At 39.9% G+C, this 9,429-nt stretch overlaps 1 protein-coding gene across 7 annotated transcripts in view; it reads right to left on the reverse strand.

Moving 5' to 3' along the window:
- The window catches only part of PPP1R12A (protein phosphatase 1 regulatory subunit 12A), a 163,560-nt gene extending 155,402 nt beyond the window's left edge, over nt 1-8,158 (reverse strand). For 4 of the 7 annotated variants that reach the window (XM_047064942.1, XM_047064940.1, XM_047064941.1 and 1 more), the window contains exon 1: nt 7,700-8,157. In XM_047064942.1, the coding sequence (XP_046920898.1) occupies nt 7,700-7,936 (237 nt within the window). In that variant the 5' untranslated portion in view covers nt 7,937-8,157. Of the gene's footprint in view, nt 1-7,699 lie in introns of all 7 variants that reach the window. The other 3 variants (XR_006959687.1, XM_047064944.1, XM_047064943.1) reach the window with 1 other exon arrangement.
- Between the last annotated feature and the right edge of the window lie 1,271 nt (nt 8,159-9,429).

Below are 9,429 nucleotides of genomic sequence, written 5' to 3' on the forward strand. Positions count from 1 at the left end.
TGATCTCACAGCTTGTGGGTTTGAACCCCACATCAGGCTCTGTTCTGACAGTTCAGAGCTTACAGCCTGCTTCAGATTCTGTCTCTGTCTCTCTCTGTCTCTTTCAAAAATAAATTAAAAAAATTTTTTTTTAATTAAAAAAAATATTCTGTACATAAAGGCCGGTCAAAAACAATCTTTGAAGTTCCTAAAATTTAGGACAGATTCTGAGGTCTTTTAAAAAATATTTATTTTGAGATAGAGAGACAGAGCGCGCGCACATGTGTGTGAGACAGAGAGAGAGAGAGAGAGAGAGAGGGGCAGAGAGAGAATCCCAAGCAGGCTCCATGCTGTCAACACAGAGCCCCACATGGGGTTCAATTTCATGAACCTCGAGATCATAACCTGAGCAGAAATCAACAGTCCAACGCTTAACTGACCGTGCCACTCAGGAACCCTTGCTCCTGAGATTAATTTAGATATAGTACTACTATTTCAGTTACCACAGAAAGCTCATAAAAGTGTTGCCCAGCTACAGCAAACGTACATGAAGAAAAAATTATATATATGTGTTGTGTTGTTTATATATTTTATATATTATATTATATAAACACATTATATATATATATGTGTGTGTGTTTAATTCTCTGCTGATTAACAGAGAAAACTGTAACTACTAATCATCAAACATAATGACTAGATTTAAGAATACTTTCTTCTTCAGATTTAAAAGATGGGGCACCTGGGTGGCTCAGTTGGTCAAGCGTCAGACTCTGGATTTCAGCTCAGGTCGTGATCTTACAGTTGGTGAGACTGAGCCCCATGTTGGGCTCTGTGTCGATAGTGCAGAGTCTGCTTGGGATTCTCTTTCGCTCTCGCTCTCTCTGCCCCTCCCCTGCTCATGTGCACGGATGCATGCACATGTTCTCTCCCTGAATTTCTCTCTCACAAAATAAATAAATAAAAATCAAGAAAATTAAAAACACACAAAAATAAGATACCTAGCATAGTTGTAAGTTTGAGCTTTGGAATCAGATAGACCTCCCAGCTCTGTCGTTTATTATCTTGGTAATCTTGAGCAAGTGAAAAGGGATGCTGTGAGAATTAAATAAAATATTGGTTGTAAAAGCATGTACCACAGGGTTCCACATATAACAAGTCCTCACCAAATGTTCACCAGCCAAGTCTACTTCTTAATAAAACACTGTGATAAGCCATGGCTAATATATATCCAATTCCAACACAGAATAAACTCAAAAGACTGTTGGAGGTCTTCAACCTTTCAAAGAGGTCTACCAAAATGCCAATACTCCATCTTTTCAAAATGATTGTGGAACCCCATAAACTTTCAAAGAAAAAGTAGGGGTGAAAACAGTATTTTTCAGGCAGAAAGGAATGAAACTACCAACTTCGGGAACTCTCAAGAAGTAATATAGTAATGCTATAGCAGTAACATATTTTTCTATATCCACTATCTCCCATAAAAGTCATCTTTCGGGACACCTGGGTGGCTCAGTAGGTTAAGCGTCTGACTTCAGCTCAGGCCATGATCTCGAGGTTCATGAGTTCCAGCCCCGCCATCAGGCTCTGTGCTGACAGCTCAGAGCCGACAGCCTGCTTCAGATTCTGTGTCTCCCTCTCTCTCTGCCCCTCCCCCATTCATGCTCTGTCTCGGTCTCTCAAAAATGAATAAACATTAAAAAAAAAAGTCATCTTTCTACTCATCTCTAAAAAAATCATCTAACTAGACTTTTTTTTTTTTTTTAAGAGATTTTATTTTTAAATAATCTCTATACCCAGCACAGGGCTTGAACCTACAACTCTAAGATCAAGAGTTGCATGGTCCACTGACTGAGCCAGCCGGGTGCCCTTAGACTTAAAATTTTAAGTGCAAGTACTTTTACTATGTGAACAGCATTTGTAAAATGTGGTAACAAATTTCTTCTATTGCATCTCGTGCTTCTACCTGGCTGTACTAGAAAATGCTCAGTCACAGCTTGCAATCACACTAGCTGAAGCACATGAAAGATGGGTCTTGGTTATGACACTTCAAAGTCAGACCACAAAACTGTTGCCAGGAAGCACAAAGGCAGCAACGGCAGAGAAGACATTGTAACAGTAGCAATGTGGGCACTGGTGTCCAACCCGCACACTCCATATATGGCTAGGGTTGTCCATTTATTTGCAGGAAATGAGGGGCCAGTTTGGGGTTAGAAGTTTTGTTTATTTAGGTGGGTTTTTTTTTTTCTTTTAATGGATTTAGGATGGTTTCAATAAAAACTTTTAAGAGCCATCAGCATAAAGTGTTACAGTCTTTCTAATAAGAAAATTATGTAGAGAGAGTAATTTATACTACACATTCCTTAAAATAGATATTTATAAGTGATTCAATAGATTCTTCTAAGATCTTAACATCCCTACCTCAAAAAACAAACAATAAACTCTATCTGCAGTTTTAAACAGATTTCTCATATATAGCCATTACACTATTCTCTAACAAGAGACTCAGTATCAGCTGCTTCCAATCTCTCTTCCTTTTGGTTGGAAAACACTTTAAGTAGCCCTATTAGAATACTTTTAAAGAGAGTTACATTTCAGATTACGATTCAGTGAAAATGCCTTGGCTGAGAAGATTGAGCACTTAAGAAAAGACTGCACAAAAGTACTCCTTTTACTGTCAAGAGGGGAACCACATATTTTTACAAAGAAGCTTCAAATGACTTCCTTAGAAGTTGATAAAATTTGTATTTTAAGAGCAAAAGGATTGAATACTAAACTTATCTGCAAGTCTGTCTTTTGAAAAGTAAAAGGAGAACTTCATTTTAAAATTATAATAGTACAGAATATGGATCTAATTCTAGTTTGTATTCTTCTGGAGGACCTAGTTCAGACTCCTATAAAGAAGGTGACAAATCAATTAATGACTCAACTAAATATTTTTCTATCACTTAACCAAGATTTAAACTGATTTAAGATTTTTTATTAGGAAGGAGGTTAATATTAAGAAATTCTTTAAAGCTCAAGATACTAAAAAAATCTGCACAGAATATCCACAACAAAGATTTTCATTTGTCTTATAAACATGTAAGTTCTACTATGTGTAAGAACAGTAAGTAGTGGATGTGAAGTGTTTTAAAAATTTATCTTACAATATACGGATAAGTACAAAACTTCCTACTTATAATACAAGTTTTGTATCTTGTATAAGATACAAATGAAAAAAATCTTTAGTGAGTATCTACAATGTGCCAGGCTCTGCAAATACAAAAATATGGGAAATTGGGGCGTTATAGTCTATCAGGAAAGACAAATTTAAAAACAAACACTATTCAGCAAGAAGCGTTTCAATAGCAGCAGAAAGGCAAAATATAAGGAATAATGAGCACCCCAGAGAAAAGAGTGCCATAGTATTATACAAATTCAAAGGACAGAAAGATCCCTACTGGCTGGCAACTCCATTGAACCCGGAAGAATAACTAGGATTGTGAATGGCAAAGAAGGAAGGGAAGATATTCTAGTGGCAGAAAAAGTATTTCCATAAGCATGGAAATAAAAAGGTAAAGAGTAAAAAAAATGGGACGTCTGGGTGGCTCAGTTGGTTAAGTGTCTGTCTGACTTCAGCTCAAGTCATCATCTCACAGTTCATAGGTTCGAGCCCCGTGTCCGGCTCTGTACTGACAGCTCAGAGCCTGGAGCCTGCTTTGGATTCTGTGTCTCCCTCTCTCTCTCCCCACCCCGCCCTCCCAAAATAAATAAGTAGGCATTAAAAGAAAGTAGAACACAATAGCGATATATCAATTATAAGCTAAATGATGAAACACTTTGAGCTTAAGGAGAGAAATGACACAATCAAAATGATACTGTTAAAAAATTATCCTGATGAATATGAATATGCTGGATTGGACCAGAGAGCCAGGGAAGGCAGATAAAGCAATTAACCTATTATTATACTCTAGGGATAAAATAAAGGTATGAACTAGGTTGTTAATGAGAGTAGAGTAGCAAGGAAAAGAACTGATTGGATATATGTAGACAAAGAGATAAGTAAACAATAACTGAATTTTAAGCCTGATCCAGAGATTAATGATATCACTGAAAGAATCAGAGGCATTAATAAGAAGAGTAGGCTTGGTAAAGAAAGATTTAACTTTTATTTCAGGCTGAATTCAAAGAAATTCCTGACATTGATGTAAAACTGTCTAACAACAGGTACCTGGATACAGGTAATGTCTTAAGATATGGAAAAAAAAAATACATATATATATATATATATATAAACTAATGTTAAGTGATAAAAGTAGATTATAAAACTATTTCAGCTATGAAAATCCATGTGTGAATAAGAATTCTTTGAAGAAATCACAAGGGTAAATGCAAATACAGTAGTTGCTATCCCATGACAAAGGGGGTGAAACTCTATTTACTACATTACTACTTAAATATATATTTTTAAGTAGAGAATCACAATATATTGAGTAATATTTCATTTTAAGTCAATACTTCATTACTAGAAAAATGGAAATGAGGGACTGGAGCTCTGCAGAAATGTGAAAACTGGAGTTACTGGCACAGAGGAAGTAGATACAATTTTAAGGTAAAAATCAAAGGTTAAACTCAAAACTGTTGGAAGAAATCTCAGTCCTGCATTTTATGCAAGTATCAGTAGGACTCAGCAGTAAGGCATTTTATAGAAAACTCTTTACTCTCCTAAAATCTATAATGTATACTGAAATATACAGGTAGAAAACTGTACTAGGTACCTATAAAATCAGAGCTGATTAATGCCCACCAATAAAAATAAAAATCTACTCTAGACTTCAGTTCTAGAAAATCAGAAGTTTATTTTAACTTCAGTACTATTTAGTATTGTTTTCTAGCTCTGGGAGTCAGGGGGAGGGAGGCTATTCCAGAGACCAAGACAGGAAATTTGACACGAAACACTGCTTTTTTCCAATATGGATGACATACTTCTGTACAAAAAGAATAACTGAAAATTCAGTATCTTTTGTAACTTTCAATGAGAAAGGACATTCAACCAACAAATTTTTAAATATAAGATGCTAAATATTAGATTAAGTTTATTTAAGGATTGTGAAGTTTCTAAAACTATCCTGACAGTGAAATTTAAGACACTTGACTAAAACCAAAAACATAAATATTCCAAAAGACTAACCGATAGATAATCTAGCAAAAACATTTTAGGTATTATATCATCTTTTGAGAGGTTAAATTAAAAAAAATACTATTGTAGGGCTATTATATCAATGGGTCAATTTTAGGTTTTTTAATTTAAGTATTTAAAAAAAGCACCATTCAAGGTATTTCTTAAAAGCTTAAAATTTCCTTGTGATTCTTTTTTTTTTAAAAGTTGTATTTATCACCTTTGCACTGTTGTTCTGAATTTGCCCAAAGCGAACTCCTTGTTCTCACAGTCACAATGGGAAAAAAGTACAAGAGTTGATAAAAGAGAAATGAGTAGAGAAAACACGATAAAAATTTTAATGCTTGATATTTTAAAGACTTTGGCTTCACTGACATAATGTGCAGATAAAATTACAAAAAGATACTATGCAAATGATTATGCATAAACTTCAAAATTTCTGCTTAACAAGCTTCTCAGCTAAAACAAAATACCCAATAAAGACTACACCTACATGTTGCCAAACAACTGAATTCAGTTAATCAGGAAAACATTGATAAGTCTGATAATTCTTGCAACATGTCCAAATTGAGAGGGGGAAAAAAACCCTTAAGAAGTCTGTAATGGGTATTTTCTCTTCTTACCTAAGCCAGTATTAATATTACATTAACGTAAGTATTAGAAAATTTCCTCTTCCTCCAAGCAAATACAATTGGGTTCCTCCACAAATATAATAACTTTAAATTTCTATTTGACAATTTTAATAAAACATATTGATGTAAACCATTATCCAATTGTACCCTGACCTCAAGCATACAATAAATGTCTTTCAGAATCAATTCCGTACTAACACATGCAAATTACACTTGAAAGATACTTAAAGATTCTTCATCTTACATAACTACATTTTTATCATTTTTAATGGCAAAAGTTTCTTTCATTCCCAACACCATGTTTTTAGAATCTAGAATTTGCTATGCTTTAAAATAAACCTCAGCCAAATAAAAACCATGCTATACATTAGAGATTCTAATGACACAGAAAAAGAACTCAAGACCACACTATATTTTTACTGAGTTCCACACTCTGAATTCCAGATTTGTCCTGCAACTTGTCAGTCATTTCAATTCATCCAGTCAACTTTGTAAACAAAGGCTATAAGCCAAGTTTGATATGAGAATTCAATTAAATAAAACTTAAAACGGTCATCATTCACCAAACAGGAAGCAGCAAAAGGAAAAATGCCATCACACACCTCTTTTAAAAAGGCAGTGGGGCAATATGCATAAAATACAAAGCCTTAAGTTTCAACCTCCCAAACAAGTTTTTGTTACAGTATTAAATAAAACACAGCTATGATCTTCCATACATAACCAAGGCAACTTTGAGATAGTCTACAAATCTTTTCACCGTAAGGGGAAGTTATTGCTGTAAAGTCGTTTTCTAGGTTAATTCCAATTGCCCAGTAAGAAAATGGAAAGAGTCTATGTCCTGTCACCTATTACCATCACTTAAAAATTGTTTTTTTATGCAGAACTCTACGTGGTTGTGTTGCTTTTGGCCTGTTAAAGGCAAAGCAACATTATCTCTGGATTGCCAATAGTTTCTCCTTATTTGGCTAACATTGAGAGATCCCAATCAGACTACTATAAAACTTTAACATGCACAAAGCATCCATTTTGAGAAAAGTTTCTGACCAGCTTTCTTTTATTTTTCCACCCCCAAAAGGAAAATCAGAGCTTGGTAGTCGGCTCTGAAAAGAGTGCCCCGTGTTTATTTCTCTCTTTCTAAACCCCAGTGCACACCCCAAGACGTGGGGCTCAAGGATCTCTGACACTGCGGCAGATCTCTTCTCGGAGAATACACTTTAGTACGTTCGGGTCCGGCAGTGGGCAAGCCCTTTTGAACCCTTCCTTACCGTACGCACCTCCCTCCCCTCCCTTTCACCCGGTGCAGATCAGCTAATTACACCCCGTCTCCCCCCTCCCCAATGACCAACAATAATAAAGGAGAAAACAGGAAATCGTCCGCTCAGGCACTCCGCTTAGGGCTCTTGATTACTATTATTATCATCATCATTTGTAATCAAGCCCTAAAAACTACAGCAAATCCAATGCCCACCTACAAGCCAAAGACGTCCATCTGCTCAAGTGTCCCTAATGCCCTCGTCGGTTGTTTTCTTTAGCATCCCCCGTCGTGCAAGTATATCATTGACATCGGGCCCAGGTACAAGCCCAGTACACCCCTCCCCGTCTCGACCCCAACTCCCAGACACACGTCCACAAATGGACCTGGGGCCCCAAGCCGACCACAGTCCCTTTTTCCTCTGCCCCGGAAATCACCCAATTTCCAACTCCAACATCAACTAGTCTGAAGGGGGCCTCACGCCAGAAGCCCTCCCTCCACTAGTTCTATCCCTCCCACCCTCCCTCCCTCGCGGGAAGCCGCCCCCTCACCCCGCAGCAGCAGGGAGTCTCCCGCCGCCCCCAGCCTCCGGAGGCCGAGAGCGGAGAGAAGGCCCCGGCAGGAGGCCGACGAGAACCCGCAGGGTCAGGACAGCCAGCGGCGGGGTGCACAGACCTGGTGCAGGGCAGTGAGTCCGTCCACATTGGCGTAATTGATGTCGGCGCCGCGGTGCAGCAGCTTGAGGACCTCGTCCGTGTCGCCGCTGGAGCAAGCAGCCAGGAAGACGGCGCCATCGTCGAACTTCACCTTGGTCTTCTGGCGCTTCACCACGGGAGGCTCGAGGTCCGTCTCGGAGCCGATCCAGCGCTTCAGCTGCTCGTTCCGCTTCTGCTTCGCGTCCGCCATCTTCATCCCCTCTCCTGCCGCCGGGTCTTCTTATCGCGAGGGGGAGGGAAGGGGGAGGCGGAGAGGGAAGAGAGGGAAGGCAGGGGGTGTGTGACTGTTTCTATGAGTGCGGGCCAGAGGAGGGCTGGGAACCGGGAGGAGACGCTCGAGACTTCCAGTATCCCACAGAGCACCGGGGCGGCGCGCCCGGCCGAGCGGACCTCCCTTCCTACCTCAGAAGCCCTCCCGCCCCCAGCCCGGCCACCCGTCACCGGCGGCCAATCTAACGTAACTTCGCGAGATCCGGACAGGGAGGCGCCCTTCGACCAGCGCGCATGCGCCCTAGGCCTGTGCCCGCCCCAGGAAGAGCGCTCGCGCGAACTGCGGCTGGGGCGTCCAGGCCACCGGAGGGAAGCGGGTGTGGTCCAGCCCGCCTGGGCGGCGGGGGCTGGGACCAACCTGGAAGGGCGGAGACAGGGAAGGAAGGTTGTCCCGCCTGGCTGAGGGCTCCTGGGTTCCGGAGGCCAACAGTCGGTCTTTACGGCCGACCTGCCTCCAGGGCTGTCTGAGCTCCTCGGAGTCGTTAGCTCTGGGCGGAGGATTTTCCTATTGGCTGCGTTATTTGAATGGAATGGAGGATAGGACGTGAATTAGGCGCTTGTAATTTCTCTTTTTGAGGAACTCAGATGAACTTGGTCATGTCAGTTTTGATAAGAAGCTCTTAAAAGCGGGGTCTGTGTAGCCGAGGGCTTTGGTGGTAGTTACCCCAGATCTCAGCCCTTGGTGACCGCCGGGTAACAAGGGTTGACCTGTGGTAATTGCGGTGGCTTCCTGCCAACCTCCACTGTGAAACTTCTTTCCCCTTATGCTTCTCTTTTGTTGTTTTGTTTTGTTTTTTTTTCTCTCACGCGTATTTCGGGTCCTCTTACCCTTCCTTCAGTGCTTTAAGCCTCCCTTGTACTACCAACGGGAGCTTAGATCAGCCTGGTTACTGGCCCTGACCTTTTAAGGGATTTCTGGTTCCTGCTCCATTGCTTTCTAAGGATGGGTAAAGACCCAGCTGCTTTTAGAGTTCAAAGGAATGTTAATATTACGCAATTAATTCAGTTGGTATTTATTGAATATTTACTATGAGCCAGTCATTGTTCTAGGCACTGGCAATACATTGACCATAAGGACGTATTTAAACCACTGTTTGAGGTCACGTATTAAAAAAAAAGATTTTATAATTCATTATAATCATAAAAAAGGGACTTTTATCGTTGCCTTGTCTGACACCGAACATACGATTTGTAACAATAGCTAAAGTCTTTGAAGCCATCCATTTGCAATCTCCACCAACTGATATTTTTCTAAACACCATTGTTTTCGTTCATTAAAGATTTTTAGAACATTTAGAACCAAAGCAACAAAAGTCTTAACTCTTTACCATTGAATGGAACTTAAAGGAACATCTAGACTGAGTCCCCAAAGAACTAATTAATTTTACTCAGCAGCAGGGTTAGGATTCCTTCAGCAAA

This window comes from Lynx rufus, unplaced genomic scaffold, assembly GCF_022079265.1.
Source record: "Lynx rufus isolate CCGP_SWC_20201006 ecotype Redwood Valley unplaced genomic scaffold, mLynRuf1.p SCAF_7, whole genome shotgun sequence".
Lineage (NCBI taxonomy): Eukaryota > Metazoa > Chordata > Mammalia > Carnivora > Felidae > Lynx > Lynx rufus.